Source organism: Engystomops pustulosus, chromosome 7, assembly GCF_040894005.1.
Source record: "Engystomops pustulosus chromosome 7, aEngPut4.maternal, whole genome shotgun sequence".
Taxonomy (NCBI): Eukaryota; Metazoa; Chordata; class Amphibia; order Anura; family Leptodactylidae; genus Engystomops; species Engystomops pustulosus.
In genome coordinates, this window is record NC_092417.1 from 19,326,044 (window position 1) to 19,343,868 (window position 17,825).

At 43.6% G+C, this 17,825-nt stretch overlaps 1 protein-coding gene across 1 annotated transcript; it reads right to left on the minus strand.

Moving 5' to 3' along the window:
* Positions 1–12,909: 12,909 nt before the first annotated feature.
* On the minus strand, positions 12,910–13,848 carry LOC140070061 (olfactory receptor 1E16-like). The gene has a single exon (XM_072116389.1). It carries the CDS (start codon positions 13,846–13,848, stop codon positions 12,910–12,912), a length of 939 nt encoding a protein of 312 aa, XP_071972490.1.
* Positions 13,849–17,825: the final 3,977 nt, after the last annotated feature.

Below are 17,825 nucleotides of genomic sequence, written 5' to 3' on the forward strand. Positions count from 1 at the left end.
TTGTATTCTCCTATGGCTATTTTCTAGCCAAGTATCAAAGGAAGCACACTACTATGCCAGATGAGATGACACTGAGTTATTGCCTAATAGAAATCCAACCCCTACTGAATTTTGCCACTTCGGCCTTTGCTATGGATATGTGCGCCACTAAGCGCAGAACACAGCGGTCGCAAGTCTCACTACAAATTGCTCAGAATTGGCAAGTACATGCACTGCAGAAACTACAGCCACCAGCAGATCAACCAGAAATCAAATATATAGAACGCTACTGTAGGCTTCAAGAAGCTGTTTGTATTCTCCTATGGCTATTTTCTAGCCAAGTATCAAAGGAAGCACACTACTATGCCAGATGAGATGACACTGAGTTATTGCCTAATAGAAATCCAACCCCTACTGAATTTTGCCACTTCGGCCTTTGCTATGGATATGTGCGCCACTAAGCGCAGAACACAGCGGTCGCAAGTCTCACTACAAATTGCTCAGAATTGGCAAGTACATGCACTGCAGAAACTACAGCCACCAGCAGATCAACCAGAAATCAAATATATAGAACGCTACTGTAGGCTTCAAGAAGCTGTTTGTATTCTCCTATGGCTATTTTCTAGCCAAGTATCAAAGGAAGCACACTACTATGCCAGATGAGATGACACTGAGTTATTGCCTAATAGAAATCCAACCCCTACTGAATTTTGCCACTTCGGCCTTTGCTATGGATATGTGCGCCACTAAGCGCAGAACACAGCGGTCGCAAGTCTCACTACAAATTGCTCAGAATTGGCAAGTACATGCACTGCAGAAACTACAGCCACCAGCAGATCAACCAGAAATCAAATATATAGAACGCTACTGTAGGCTTCAAGAAGCTGTTTGTATTCTCCTATGGCTATTTTCTAGCCAAGTATCAAAGGAAGCACACTACTATGCCAGATGAGATGACACTGAGTTATTGCCTAATAGAAATCCAACCCCTACTGAATTTTGCCACTTCGGCCTTTGCTATGGATATGTGCGCCACTAAGCGCAGAACACAGCGGTCGCAAGTCTCACTACAAATTGCTCAGAATTGGCAAGTACATGCACTGCAGAAACTACAGCCACCAGCAGATCAACCAGAAATCAAATATATAGAACGCTACTGTAGGCTTCAAGAAGCTGTTTGTATTCTCCTATGGCTATTTTCTAGCCAAGTATCAAAGGAAGCACACTACTATGCCAGATGAGATGACACTGAGTTATTGCCTAATAGAAATCCAACCCCTACTGAATTTTGCCACTTCGGCCTTTGCTATGGATATGTGCGCCACTAAGCGCAGAACACAGCGGTCGCAAGTCTCACTACAAATTGCTCAGAATTGGCAAGTACATGCACTGCAGAAACTACAGCCACCAGCAGATCAACCAGAAATCAAATATATAGAACGCTACTGTAGGCTTCAAGAAGCTGTTTGTATTCTCCTATGGCTATTTTCTAGCCAAGTATCAAAGGAAGCACACTACTATGCCAGATGAGATGACACTGAGTTATTGCCTAATAGAAATCCAACCCCTACTGAATTTTGCCACTTCGGCCTTTGCTATGGATATGTGTGCCACTAAGAGCTAAACACAACGGTAGCAAGTCCCCCTGCTAATTCCTCACAAAATAGTAAAAGATGCAAATTAAAATAAAAAAAGTAGAACGTTATTGTAGCCCTAAGAAGGGCTGTTGGGTTCTTTGAGAATCACTCCTGCCTAACAGTAAGCTAATAGAACACCCTAACGCTTTCCCTGACCAGCAGCAGCTCTCTCCCTAGCGGCATCCAGAGACAGAATGATCCGAGCAGCGCGGCCAGCGGCTAGTCTATCCCAGGGTCACCTGATCTGGCCAGCCAACCACTGCTATCGACGTGTAAGGGTACCACGTCATGCTGGGTGGAGTGCAGAGTCTCCTGGCTTGTGATTGGCTCTGTTTCTGGCCGCCAAAAAGCAAAACGGCGGGAGCTGCCATTTTCTCGAGCGGGCGAAGTATTCGTCCGAGTAACGAGCAGTTTCGAGTACCCTAATGCTCGACCGAGCATCAAGCTCGGACGAGCATGTTCGCTCATCTCTATTACAGATGTTTTGCTTGTAAGAACACATTGAAATAACACTTTATTCACTTTCCAGGTGTTCGCGCGTGTCTCCCGCTAGGTTCGGAGATGTTCGGAACATCTGGAATGTGAAGAATAGTGTTTTTTAAATGTGTTCTGCACTTAAATGGTCCTGTGTTCACTGTTTTTAATGTTTTTATTCTATTCTTCACTTTGCAGATGTGCGAGCGTGTCTCCGAACCTATCGGAAAACACACGAGCACACATCTGCAAAGTGAAGAATAGAATAAAAACATTAAAAACAGTGAACACTGGACCATTTAAGTGCAGAACACAATGAAAAAACACTATTCTTCACATTCCAGATGTTCTGAACATCTCTTAACTTAGCGGGAGACACGCGCGAACACCTGGAAAGTGAAGAATAGTGTTATTTCAATGTGTTCTTACAAGCAAAACATCTGTAAACATCTGGAATATTTTATTATGCGCTGTTCTTTTAATGTTATATTTTATTTAAAAAATGCTCGAGTCTCCCATTGACTTTAATGGGGCTCGTTATTCGATACGAGCACTCGAGCATTGGGAAAAGCTCGTATCGAATAACGAGCACCCAAGTATTTTAGTGCTCGCTCATCTCTAGCTATGACTGATATGCCTGTATTTACACCGCTGTTTGAGTATAACAAGTGGATATACTGTATGTGTACCCATTGTGGCAGAAGACCTGTTTGATTCAGGGCTGAATCCACAGGAGGGATCTGGACCTTACTTTGACAGTTTGACAAGAACAATGGGGCAGATTTATCAAGTGTCTGAAAGTCAGAATATTTCCAGTTGCTCATGGCAACCAATCACAGCTCAGCTTTCTTTTTACCACTGCTCATGAATATTTTAAAGAGGAGCTGTGATTGGTTGCCATGGGCAACTGGAAATATTCTGACTTTCAGACACTTGATAAATCTGCCCTATTGTCTCGCATAGTAGTCTTGGTACTGGTGGAAGGTGGTCTAGGTGGGTTAGAAGATGTCAATCAAAACATCATGGAGAAGAATTCTAGAATCTAGAATAAGTTTGAGACATCGGTCATCAGTAAATCTGATAGTAGATATCCTTTAAGCAGGAAGACTTGAAAGCAGGTTATATTTCAGGGGTAGGCGGGGGTGGACACAGGATAGAAACTTTGAAAATGAGGAGAAAACTTATATGCTGTAATTTTACACTATATCATACGGAAATCATGCAGTTTGTTTTGGGCTAAGATGTTTACTCCTAGCTTTTTACATTTGCTGTCACTATAATTGTTTTGGCTGGTTGAGTTGAGTTTTTAATGGCATGATTTTGGTCTATACAGTATTTATCGATTAACTTTTTAACACTTAATTGATGTGCAATTGGAAAAAAAACATTTCTGATGGGGATCAGCAAAAAATAATCATCAGGTTGGGTTGGGGCAAGCAGTGGGATTGAGTGGACCTGAACCGCATTGTTTGGGTCTGTGAAAAACATTGAGATTTCACATCACCAAACCGAGACTTCAGCCCGAGGTTGGGGTTTGGCATTCAGACTCGCCATCCTATCAACAAGCGGACCATCAGCCAGAGTTTCACCTTAATGACACTTGACTGATCTACATATCACAGTGACGTTAATGATATTTGAATTACAGCATCAATAGGTGCTGGCAGTGTGGCCATTTTGGCGAGGATGATCGATGTTTGTGATGTCATGGGTGAGCCAACTGTTCCCATCACAGCTTGGAGTCTGTACAAGACTGAAAGGCATTCATTCTGTGCAAAGTTCAAGGCCAAGCTCATCACTAAGAAACAGAATTCAGAGTCACAGAATAGAAACAAAGGGGAAATGGCTTGAACTCTCAGGCACCTCCCATTAGGAAATATGGGTTGTTCTATGAAAGGATTGAAATACATTAGCAAAGGCCCACTGTCCAGTTAAATATTAGAACTTGACAAGATGGCTTTGTCCCCAGCAAGATTAGCCAGATCTTACCCAGATTACTCTAATCGCTGCTGGAGAGGAACATTTTGGAAGACAAAGTCTATACCGTCAATAGGGGATATTATAAAATTGGTAAATAAGAATTGGAAAGGTGAACAATGTATGCAGGATTTTGGTATTATTAGGAATAATAGCCTGGATGAGCTTTGGGCATATTGGCCGGGTTATAGAAAGTCTTTAGCTTGTAGCAAGGATGGTCTTTATAGGACTTTCTATCCTCTAATTCTCCTTTTCTCCTCCCTCTCTCCTTTTCTTCCCCTGTCCTTCTCCCATCCTTGATGGTTGAGCTGTTTGTAATTTATTTTTTTAACCAATGAGGTCTCACATTAGATTAATGGAATTTCGGTCAATTGGAAGTATACTGTAAGTTCTTTTTCTTTTTTAATTTTTTCCTCTCTTTTTTTATTTTTAATTTCTAAACAAAAATAAAATTTATAAAAATATCAACAAAAAATAAGAACTTGACATGCTGGCCTTAGAACTTAAGAGATTGGGGCCAGTTGAATAGGCAGCAGAACTTTCCAATGCACTGTTCGTATGACAAATTCAATTCAATTGAGGCTGAGGCTTTCAATACTTACAAAAAACTTACCAAAATCTGCAAAAAGGAAATCAAATCAGCCAAATTACAAAATGAAAGCCAGGTGGCTAAAGATAGCAAAACAAATCCCAAGAAATTTTTTAAGTATATCACTGAAAAAAAATGGGTCAGAGCAGGTTGGACCCCTTTATTCTGAAAATGGGGCATCGGTGACTGGAGACCAAGAGAAGGCGGAGATACTTAATAGGTTTTTTAGCTCTGTTTATACGATAGAAGAAAGAACTTCTGACGTGGGTGGTGACAGTGCGGGTCATGCACCCTGTAATATAATAGACTGGCTGAATGTAGACATGATCCAATCTAAGTTCAATAAAATCAATGTGTTCAAGGCTCCTGGACCAGATGGGTTACACCCCAGAGTTCTTAAAGAACTCAGTTCTGTTATTGCTGTACCGCCTTCTAAGATCTTCAGGGATTCCGTAATGTCTGGTGTGGTGCCAAGTGACTGGCGCAAGGCAAATGTGGTGCCAATATATAAGAAGGGCTCTAGAACTTCACCAGGCAATTACAGGCCTGTAAGCTTAACTTCCATTGTGGGGAAAATATTGGAAGGGTTAGTAAAAGACTATATACTGGAGTATGTGACATCAAATAGTATAATAAGTGATAGCCAGCATGGGTTTACCAAGAATAGAAGTTGTCAAACTAACCTGATCTGCTTCTATGAAGAGGTGAGCAGGATGGAGTAGCAGCAGTGGATATTGTGTTCTTGGACTTTGCAAAGGCATTTGACAATGTACCTCATAGACGCCTGATGGGTAAAATTAGGGCTATTGGTTTGGCAGAAATCATTTGCAATTGGATTGAGAACTGGCTTAAGGATCGTATCCAGAGAGTTGTGGTCAATGATTCCTACTCGGAATGGTCACCAATTATGAGTGGTGTACCCCAGGGTTCTGTGCTTGGCCCACTACTATTTAATATATTTATTAATGATATAGAGGTAGGAATTAATAGCACTATGTCTATTTTTGAAGATGACACCAGTAGTGTAATATAGTCTATGGAGGATGTTCATAGGCTGCAGGGTGACTTGGACAAACTGAATGTTTGGTCATGTACTTGGCAAATGAGGTTTAATGTGGATAAATGTAAGGTTATGCACCTGGGGGCAAATAATCCAGAGGCAAAATATGTCCTTTAGGGAGTAAATCTGGGAGAGTCCCTTGTTGAGAAGGACCTGGGGGTACTAGTAGATCATAAATTGAATAACAGCATGCAATGTCAACCAGCTGCCTCTAAAGACAGTAGGATCTTGTCATGAATCAAAAGTGGTATGGACTCTCGGGATCGGGATGTAATATTACCACTGTACAAGGCATTGGTTCGGCCTCACCTGGAATATGCAGTCCAGTTCTGGGCACCGGTCCATAAAAAGGATGCTCTGGAGCTGGAGAGGGTTCAACCTAGAGCCACAAAAATAATAAGGGGTATGGAGGGTCTCAGTTATGAGGAAAGATTAAAACAACTTGATTTATTTAGTCTGAAAAAGAGACGACTACGAGGGGACATGATTAATTTATTTAAATATATGAATGGTCCATACAAAAAATATAGTGGTAAGTTGTTTCAGATTAAATCAAATCAAAAGACGAGAGGGCACCGTCTCCGTTTAAAGAAATCAAGGTTTAATCACCAGAGACGACAGGGCTTTTTTACTATGAGAACTGTCAATCTGTGGAATAGCCTGCCTCAGGCGGTGGTCACAGCAGGGACAGCAGAGAGCTTCAAGAAGGGTCTAGATGGCATTTTATACCTAACTAACATTGATGGTTATTAGAGATGAGTGAACATACTTGTCCGAGCTTGATGCTCGTTCGAGCATTAGCGTACTCGAAACTGCTCATTGCTCGGACGAATACTCCCGCCGTTGTGATTTTTGGCAGCCAGAAACAGAGCCAATCACAAACCAGGAGACTCTGCACTCCACCCAGCATGACGTGGTACCCATACACGTCGATAGCAGTGGTTGGCTGGCCTGATCAGGTGACCCTGGAATAGACTAGTCCCTGCCCGCGCTGCTCGTATCATTCTCTGTCTGGATGCCGCTGCTGCTGCTGGTCAGGGAAAGCGTTAGCGTGTTCTATTAGAATAGTGTTAGGCAGGAGTGATTCTACAAGAACCCAACAGCCCTTCTTAGGGCTACAATAACGTTTTATTTTACTTTTTTTTGGTTTGCCTGTGGCTGGGCTTCCTGCCTTTAGTAGTGCAGCTAGTACCATATTGTGAGTAATTTGCAGGGAGACTTTCTACCATTGTGTTTAGCTGTTAGTGACACACATATCCACCTTAAACACTGAAGTGGGCCAATTTATTAGGGGTTTGATTAGAATTAGGCAGAGTCTGCTGATTTATTTTTTTTTTTACCTTTATTTCTTTTTATAGCTCAAAGTAATCTGGCAAAGCAGTGTGCTTTCACTGTAGGCTAGAAAATAGCCATAGGAGAACCCCAACGGCTTACTTAGGCCTACAATAGCGTTATATTTTCCTTTTTTTTGTTTGCTTGTGGCTGGGCTTGCTGGCATTAGTAGTGCAGCTAGTACCATATTGTGAGGAATTTGCTGGGAGACTTGCGACCGTTGTGTTTAGCTCTTAGTGACACGCATATCCACCTCAAACACCGAAGTGGGACAATTTATTAGGGGTTTGACTCCCGTGGCGAGGGCTAGATTTTCAGAAGTCTGGAGGTTCTTTAAAGAAACACCGGATGACCGACGGACTGTGGTGTGCAAGCTGTGCCAAACCAGGATCAGCAGGGGTTCCACAACTAGTAGCTTAACTACCACCAGTATGCGCAGGAATATGAATGCTAAACACCCCACTCAATGGCACCAAGCCCGTTCACCTCCGGCCGGGCACACCACTGCTCCTTCCCCTGTGTCATCTGCTAGTCAGCCCCCTGCCCAGGACCCCGGCCCAAACACCTCCCGTGCGAAAACCCCATCTTCGCCTCCACGATCCTCCACAGTATCCACCAGCGTTCAGCTCTCCATACCCCAGACGCTGGAGCGCAAAAGGAAATATAGCGCAACCTACCCACACGCCCAAGCCCTTATCGTCCACATCTTTAAGTTGCTTAGCCTGGAGATGCTGCCCTATAGGCTGGTAGAGACCGAGGCCTTTCGAAACCTCATGGCGGCGGCCGCCCCTCGGTATTCGGTCCCCAGCCACCCCTACTTTTCCCGATGTGCCGTCCCAGTCCTGCACAAGCACGTGTCAGAGAACATCATCCGTGCCCTGACCAACGCCGTTTCTGACAAGGTCCACCTGACCACGGACACGTGGACGAGTGCTGCCGGGCAGGGCCACTATGTATCGCTGACGGCACATTGGGTTAACTTGGTGGAGGCTGGGACCGAGTCTGACCCTGGGGCTGGTCATATACTGCCGACGCCGAGGATTGCGGGGCCTACCTCGGTCCAGGTCTCAAAGGCCTACTATGCCTCCTCCTCCTCCCACCCCTCCTCCACCTCCTCCTCCGAATTAACATCCGTGGGCATGGCGCCATCAGTCAGTAGCTCTAGGCACAGCAGCAGTGCCGTCGCTAAGCGACAGCAGGCGGTGCTCAAACTGCTGAGCCTAGGCGATAAAAGGCACACCGCCCAAGAACTATTACAGGGCATCACGGCGCAGACTGATCTGTGGCTGGCACCGCTGAACCTGAAGCCAGGCATGGTTGTGTGTGACAACGGCCGTAACCTGGTGGCGGCTCTGCAACTCGGCAGACTGACACATGTGCCATGCCTGGCCCATGTGTTAAATCTGATAGTTCAGCGTTTCCTCAAGACATACCCCAATCTGTCTGATTTGCTCACGAAGGTGCGCCGCATTTGTGCGCATTTCAGGAAGTCCAGCACAGATGCTGCCACTCTCAGGGCAGCGCAGCGCCGCCTCCAACTGCCCGCTCACCGACTGTTGTGCGACGTGCCCACGAGGTGGAATTCAACATTAACCATGTTATCCAGAGTTTACCAGCAGCGCAGAGCGATTGTACACTGCCAGTTGTCAACTTCCTCAAGTCTACAATGAGGAGTGCACGTGGATGTCTGATATCTGTCAGGTGCTGAGTAACTTTGAGGAGTCAACACAGATGGTCAGTGGCAATGCCGCCATCATCAGCCTCACCATCCCGCTGCTTGGTCTGTTGAAAAACTCTCTGGTCAGCATGAAGTCGGAAGCTTTGCGCTCGTCACAAGAGACAGGGGAAGAAGATTCCCTTGTTGATAGCCAAAGCACCCTCAGGTCTGTTTCTCAGCGCATATCGGAGGAGGTGGAGGAGGATGAGGAGGAAGAGGAGGAGAATGTTGGCGAGACAGAAGAGGGTACCATTATTCAGTCCTTCACTGTTCAGCGTGTATGGGCAGAAGAAGAGGAGTTGGAGGAGTTGGAGGAAATGGAGAGTCAGGCCAGTGAGGGGAGTGAATTCTTGCGCGTTGGTACTCTGGAGCATATGGCAGATTTCATGCTAGGCTGCCTATCCCGTGACCCTCGCATTCAAAGAATTTATTCCAGCACCGATTACTGGGTATTCACTCTCCTTGACCCACGGTACAAGCAAAATCTTTACACTCTCATCCCTGGAGAGGAAAGGAGTGTGAGAATGCATGAATACCAGCAGGCCCTGGTGCCCAAGCTGAAACAGTATTTCCCTTCTGACAGCGCTAGCGGCAGAGGGCGTACTTCTGCGGGACAAGTAGCGAGGGAGAGTAGGCGTGCAGGCAGCTTGTCCAGCACTGGCAGGGGTACCATTTACAAGGCCTTTGCCAGTTTTATGTCACCCCAGTAAGACACTGTCACCTGTCCCCAGTCTCGGCAGAGTAGGGCTGATCTTTACAGAAAGATGGTGAGGGAGTACGTAGCTGACCATACCATCGTCCTAAATGATCACACAGCTCCCTACAACTACTGGGTTTTAAAGCTGGACTTGTGGCACGAACTGGCGCTGTACGCCTTGGAGGTTCTTGCCTGCCCTGCCGCTAGCGTGTTGTCCGAGCGGGTTTTCAGTGCAGCTGGTGGTATCATCACCGATAAGCGTACACGCCTATCGACTGACAGCGCTGACAGGCTGACGCTTATCAAGATAAATAAAGCCTGGATTTCTCCGGATTTTCATTCTCCACCAGGTGAAAGAAGCTCAACCTGAATATTGTATGCACTCCTCCTCCTCATTGTCCTCCTTCTCCTCCTCTTTGTACACTAAAACAGAGGAAACTGGCTATTTTTTGCCAGGGCCAACTGGCTCTAGCTATAGTACTCTATGTATTTAATTTTTCTGGAGGGCCACCTACCCGGTCCTCTGTTTTAAGCAATTTTTGGGAGTGCCACATACAAGCACTCAATCTATTTAATTTTTCTGGAGGACCACCTACCTGCTCCTCTGGTTTGAAAACTTTTTTGGTGTGCCACATACAGGCACTCAATTTATTTAATTTTTCTGGAGGACCACCTACCTGCTCCTCTGGTTTGAAAACTTTTTTGGACTGCCACATACAAGCACTATCCAAATTAAATTGTCTCCATAGCAGCCTCCACATGTCGTCTTTTTAGCTGGCTCCACACGTTGTCTCCATTGCTACCTCCACACGTCATCACCATTGCTGCCCCCAAAAGTCGTCCATATAGCTGCCTCCATACATGGTCTTCTTATCAAACGAACTGTGTCAGGAAGAATTTTGGGTTGTTTTCATGGATTCCACATCAAACTTGTTAACTTTGTCGCCACCCTGCTGTGTAATCCACAAAATATACTGGCAAACTTTTATCATATACCGATATTATTTCAGCGCTTCTTGCGCATCTGTTTACATTCCCCTCACCCGCCATAACCCAAACTTATAAGTACGCTACTACACTTGATCTTATACAAAAGGTTCTTAGAAGTGCTGTTTGGGGAGTAGCCTAGAGACAGGGGCTTGGATTGGCGAAAGCTCGCCTGGCAGCGGAGCGCCAGCTCCATCTCAAGATCCAACTAACATAGTTTTAACTGCATCACCTTTAATCTACTACTAGTTCACTGCCTCCATACATGGTCCCCTTATCAAACGAGCTGTGTCAGGCAGAATTTTGGGTTGTTTTCATGGCTTCCACATCAAACTTGTTAACTTTTTTGCCACCCTGCTGTGTAATCCACAAAATATACTGGCAAACTTTTATCATATACCGATATTATTTCAGCGCTTCTTGCGCATCTGTTTACATTCCCCTCACCCGCCATAACCCAAACTTATAAGTACGCTACTACACTTGATCTTATACAAAAGGTTCTTAGAAGTGCTGTTTGGGGAGTAGCCTAGAGACAGGGGCTTGGATTGGCGAAAGCTCGCCTGGCAGCGGAGTGCCAGCTCCATCCCAAGATCCAACTAACATAGTTTTAACTGCAGCACCTTTAATCTACTACTAGTTCACTGCCTCCATACATGGTCCCCTTATCAAACGAGCTGTGTCAGGCAGAATTTTCAGGTGTTTCACCAGATACATAATGGAACTCGGCCCATCTGTCGCCGCCATGCTGGAGACCTGAAGTTGCAATCATAGCAGCGCAATATGGATGCCCCATACTGTCGCTCTTAATCATGGAACCATTTCCGTAAAAACAATTAAAAATAGAACCACTATGCTATTCCATTATTCCTAGGTGAAATATTCAAACGACCCGGCCTGCTTTGAAAATTATAATTTTTTCAAAGTAAACGCTTCTGGCCCCCAGGCCCATTTTGGGTGGGGAGGAGCCGAGAGACAGGGGCTTGGACAGGCGAAAGCTCGCCTGGCAGTGGACCGCCAGCTCCATCCCAAGATTAGGCAGCCTCAGAGGCATCCATGCATGCTGCTCCTGCTGTTTCCTGTCCATTTTGCCTCCACGATCCTCCACAGCATCTACCAATGTCTCATTTCAACTCTCTATACCCCAGACGCTGGAGCACGAGAGGATATGCAGCACATCATCCCCTTATCAAACGAGCTGTGTCAGGCAGAATTTTCAGGTATTTCACCAGATACATAGTGGAACTCGGCCCATCTGTCGCCGCCATGCTGGAGACCTGAAGTTGCAATCATAGCAGCGCAATATTAATGCCCCATACTGTCGCTCTTAATCATGGAAGTCGTCTCCATGGCTGCCTCCACATGTCGTCCCCTTATCAAAAGAGCTGTGTAAGGCTCATTTTTCGGGTGTTTCACCAGATACGTTATGGAACTTGGTCACTATGTCGCCACCATGCTGTGTTATCGACTAAATATACCGTCAACCTTTTGTTCACATAGGAAATCATTTCACCTCCTTTGGTGAAACCTGAGTCCATTTAGGGTATGTCGCCATGACACTCTCTAGCCTGCCACTGCTGCCGCTGCCTCTGCATGCCGTCCCATATAGTGTCAGGGTCAATTATTGCATGTTTTAGATGCTATCTAGCCTCATTCGGTCACTCTGTCATGGCCATGCTGTTGCCCATAATTTTTGCATAATGGTGCGATTAAGCAGCCTCAGAGGCATCCATGCATGCTGCCCCTGCTGTTTCCTGTCCATTTCCGTGGTGTTTCCATCCTTTTCTGAGGTTCCCAGGTGTTTGGCCAAGCTTCCCTGTGCAGAGCCTTGGTCCCCTTGAAAAATGCTCGAATCTCCCATTGACTTCAATGGGGCTCGTTATTCGAGACGAGCACTCGAGCATCGGGAAAAGTTCGTCTCGAATAACGAGTACCCGAGCATTTTAGTGCTCGCTCATCTCTAATGGTTATGTTATATAGAATTGTTTCCCCTAAATCCCTTCCTCAACGAATCCCTTCCCTTCCTTGGTTGAACTTGATGGGCAAGTGTCTTTTTTCAACAGCATATATTATGATACTATGAATTTCAAAGTTAAAGAATTTATATAATGAAAAGATCATCAGATTTTGAAAACAAGTTTAACAAATAATCTTGCACAAAGCTGTATATTTACAGTTGTTATTTCTGTAACATCACTTGGACTACATGGGGTGTCCTTGTTGCATCACTTTTTTGAGTCTTTTAGTTTCAATGGAGAAATATTTTGAGTAACTTGATAAAAACCAGAAAGTTGTGCCACAAACAGTCTCCCAATAGCCCCAGTCTTATGTAAGAAAAACTCCTTGGTAAAGTGTAGCAAAGTAGCCTAATGGATCATTAAAGCAGAAGAAGAAGAAGAAGAGACACTAAGACCGAACTCATAATAAGGATTATTTATTATCAGAGAACTTTGTTGAAGGTTAATTCATTCTCACTAAACACTGTTTTTTCCTAAAAATCTTTATTACACAATTTTTAAATGCGGAATTTCTTACACTATAAATGATAGGATTCAACATGGGAGTGACTACTGTGTAGAGGATAGAGAGAACTTTATCCTGACCTGGCAAGTGACTAGACCTTGGGCTCATGTACATACATACTACTGTGCCATAGTATAGGGATACCACTGTAAGATGGGAGGAACATGTAGAGAAAGCTTTGAATCTTCCTTTGGTAATGTGGATTTTTAAAATGGCGGAAATTATTTGAATATAAGATACCAGCGTCAACAGGAATGAGCAAAGAGTAAAGAAGGCACCAGTAATAAAGAGTACAAGTTCATTGACCCAAGTGTCTGTACACGATAGCTGGAGGAGTGGTGGCATCTCACAAAAATAATGGTTCACTTGAGTGGACTTACAATAGGACAATCGGAAGGTCAGAACTGCATGGATCACAGAGAATGAGAAACTCAAAGTCCAGGATCCGGCAGCCAACCCTAGACGTCTCCTTGTGTCTATGATTGTGTTATAATGCAAAGGCTTACAGATAGCAACATATCTATCATACGCCATGACAGCCAACATCAAACACTCTGTAGATCCCAGACTCAAGTGGAAGTACATCTGTGTAGCACATGCCAAGAACGATATTGTCCTATCCTGGGATATGGTATTTTTAAGAAGCTTGGGTACAATGGTGGTCGAGAAACAGAGATCAATAATTGCAAGATTGCTGAGGAAGAAGTACATTGGTGTCTGGAGAGAAGAATTAAACCTCACCACAATGATTATCAGAAAGTTTCCAGATAGTGTCACCAAATACATCAAGACAAACAAAAAAAAGAGGATAAGTTGCCAATCTGGACTGTTAGAGAGTCCTATGAGGATAAAGGTCTTCACCAATGTTTGATTCATATTTGATCTCCATAAGATGTTTAACATTTAACTGGATAAATAATTGGAAATTACTTAATGGTAAGAAAGAGACTGGAATTTAACATTTTTATAAGTTCCACACCACTGCAACCCATCTACTCTCCACCTGTGACCCATCTTCTCCCCAACAGAGAAAGCCTCCTTAAACAGGGGTTTGCTCTGGGATTGTGTCGCTCGCGATCGGATTGTGGCGCAGCTGCGCTGGCTTTCATGCGACAGAAATTGGGGGGCGGGCCGTTGGACAGTCCGACTGATTCAGTCTCAGCGCCGGATTTAAAATTCAAATTGTATCGCAAGACAATGCACTTACATGCACCGGGTAGAAGATTGTGAACTCTGTCGGACCTGAGCGGGGAAGCGACACATGCAGGATATCAGGTGCACGATCTTAGTGAACCGCGGCATAGTGCACTATCGTCGGACAATGCATTTCGTGAACAAAAATGTGCCCCAATGGGTTTTATTGTGCTCATGAAAATCACAATTCACAGTTCATGAATCACAAATCCTGGAAGACTGAAATAGTTCAGATGAATTTTAACCCCTTCCTGATTTTCCATATTTCCTTTCTTACTTGCCTTCCAATAGTCATAATTTTTTACATTTTCTCTAACAACTTGTTTTCTGTATAAAATGTTGTATTTTTCTCAGTTTCATGCTTTACATTAGACATTGCAGTGGTTGAATTTGTAGTGGTTAAATTTAAACAAAAAAAGAAAGAAAGAGGAAAAAATACTGTATATTCCATCGTAAGACGACGGAGCTTCTTGATGTATTGGCTGCGCCAGAGCACGAGTGCCAGCGTATGATAAATAACCTCCAATTAGTATATTTAACCCCTTAAGGACGCAGCCATTTTACAGCTTAAGGCTCAGTCCCATTTTTTGGATTCTGACTTGCGTCACTTTATATGGTTATAACTTTTGAACACTGTTACTTATCAAAACGATTCTGAGATTGTTTTTTCCCCACATGTTGTTCTTCATTTTAGTGGTAAATGTTGGCTGATACGTTTTGCGTTTATTTTCCAAAAAAAGAAAAAATGATGAATTTTTGGAAAAATCTCACTTTTTTGAAATTCAAAATCATTACATTTTCAGGCAGATAGATTTACAACCTAAATAACTTGCAGAATAACATTTCCCATGTATCTACTTTACATTTTCATAATTTTTGAAATGTCTGGATAATATATTTTGATGCCGTTCGGCTTACAAATCGAATAGCGATTTTCCGTATTTTCAGAATTTACTCTTTTGCGGATAAATACTGTTTTGAATGAAATTTTACATATTTAGTATCAAAACCCCCTATATAATCAACCCATTTTCAAATCTGCACCCCTCAAACTATCAGAAACAGCTTTTAGGAAGATTGTTAACCCCTAGAGATTCATAGTAATTGAATCAAAATGGAGGTGAAATTTAGAATGGTCATATTGTTCCCTTATACGCTCATTTAGCCCTAAAATTTACACATTTCCAAAAGATAAAAATAGAAAACCCACCATACAATTTGTTCTGCAATTTCTCCCGAGTGCAGAGACCCCCCACATGTGGACGTTACTTGTTTTATGGGTACACAGCGAGGCGCAGAATGGAAGGAGCACCCTGCAGCTGCCAGGATTTTAGTTTCCTCTTTGTCCCTTTTGTAGGCTATAAATTTTCGCTTTTTCGTTATTGAGGCCATGTGCTGGCATTTTTTTTTTGCGGGATGAGATGCTTTTTCCAGTGTTGCCATTTTGGGGTTGGTATCACCTATTGTTGAACATTTAGGAACTCGTTTTTGAGGGTATGAGTAGAAAAGCATCAATTCTGTACTGGATTTTTGACCTTTTTTTTTTCGTGTTCACCGTATAGCCTAATAATCCTGTTATCTTTATTCTATGGGTCGATACGATTACGGGGATACCAGACTTGAATATATTTTCTTACATTTTACTAAATTTGTCAAATAAAACCGTAATGTGGGAAAAATCTATCATTTTTGCATTGCCGTCTTCCAAGTGGCATAACATTTTTACTTTTTTGACTTGGGAGCTGGTTGATAGCTTGTTTTTTGCGGGACATGTTGTACTTTGCAGCAGTATCATTATGGAGTACATATCTTTTTTTGATCACTTTTGATGGCATTTTTTGTAAGATTGAATAGGTAAAAATGTTAATTTTTGGTCGGTTTTCAATAGTTTTTTTTAACGGCGTTCATCGTACGGGTTCAATAATGATTTACTTGTATTCTACGGGTTGTTACGGACGCGGTGATACTATATATGTGGGGTTTTTGTTATGATTTAGACTTTTTTGGGGTTATATGTCTCTTTATATGTTATGGGGCTTATGGGCATTTTTATTGATTTATTACTTTATTTTTTAAATGAATAACATTTTTTTTTTACTTTTTCCCTTTTTTTCACCATGGGAAATGACCAAGCAATCATCTGATTGCTTGATCATGATAATACTCTGCAATAATCATGTATTGCAGGGTATTATCAGTGTCAGCCTATGCACTTGCATAGGCTGGCACTATGCCAGTAAGATGATGTCACAGACGCCATCTTACTGGCAGTGCCTGCAGGCTGTGCTGGGGACCAGATCGGACCCCAGCACTTCCATAGCAGTGATCGGACCCCCCGAAAAGGGTTCAGGGGGGCCGATCGTGGGGGAAAGACCCCCAGAGGCATGTTAGATGCCGCGGTCGTGCTGACCGCGGCATTTAACGGGTTACACACCCGCGATCGGAGCCCACTCCGACCGCGGGTGTTACACTGGGGTGCCGGCTATTAGTTACAGCCGGCACCCCGTGTTTCCCGATGCCGGTTCGGCTCTGATCCAGAGCCGAACCGGCGTAAGCGCCGTGGCGGATATATCCGCCACTGAGCGCTAAGTCACTGCGCTCCGTGGCGGATATATCTGCCACGGAGCGTGAAGGGGTTAAAAAGGAATGTAAAATATAAGAAAAATGATCAATGCTCACCAGGCTTTGATTTAAAAAACAACAAAAACAGCGTATGTCTCTAGCTCACTGTTAACTAATTATTTGTCACCATAACTGCGTTGGGTCTTGATTTTTTGGCAAAAAAATTTATTTTTTTCATGGCATTTACTGGGAAGCAGTTAAACGATTCCAGATGTGGTGGAATTGACAAAAAAGTGCATTTGCTCCATTTTCTCGTTTAAGGGGCTTAGGGCTTATATTGTGTGCCCCAAATGAAACCAACCCTTTTATTGTCTGGCTTCTTATGATCATGAAAATACCACATTTATATACAGTGGGTATGGAAACTATTTAGACCCCTATTAAATTTTTCACTCTTTGTTTCATTGCAGCCAATTGGTAAGATTAAAATAGTTATTTTTTTGCTCATTAATGTGCACTCTGCATGTTTAAAAAAACTAAAATTCTAGGTAAGTATTCAGCCCTTTTGCTCAGTGTTGAGTAGAAGCAGCTTTGGAGCTGGTGTAGCCAGGAGTCTTCTTGGGAAGATGCTACAAGTTTCTCACCCCTGGATTTGGGGATCCTCTGCCTCTTCTTTTCAGATCCTCTCCAGTTCCTCAGGTTGGATGGTGAAAGCTGGTGGAGGCCATTTTCAAGTCTCTTCAGAGATGCTCGATAAGTTTAGGTCCGGGCTCTGGCTGGGCCAGTCTGATCATCCAGGATAGCTCTGTACTTGGCCACATTCATCTTTCCTACATTCATACATTTGGACTCTATTTTCCGTTACACAGTTCATTTTGATAGATTTGGAGTTTTGGGACACAGTGATGCTTAAAGGAAATCTTCCACCAGGATGAAGGATTGTAAACCAAGCACAATGACATACTGGTGTGCGCCCCCTCTGGCAGGATCTGCGCCTCTTGTAGCTTTGTATGCCTTTGTTTTTAAGAAAAAGAGGTTTTAAAAATTATGCAGGTGAGCCTTCGGGGCTCCAAGCTCCATTGTCATCTATAGAGTCT

Excerpts from the sequence above, each read along its gene's own strand:
- LOC140070061 (XM_072116389.1), bottom strand. The coding sequence starts at position 13,848 with ATGAATCAAACATTGGTGAAGACCTTTATCCTCATAGGACTCTCTAAC.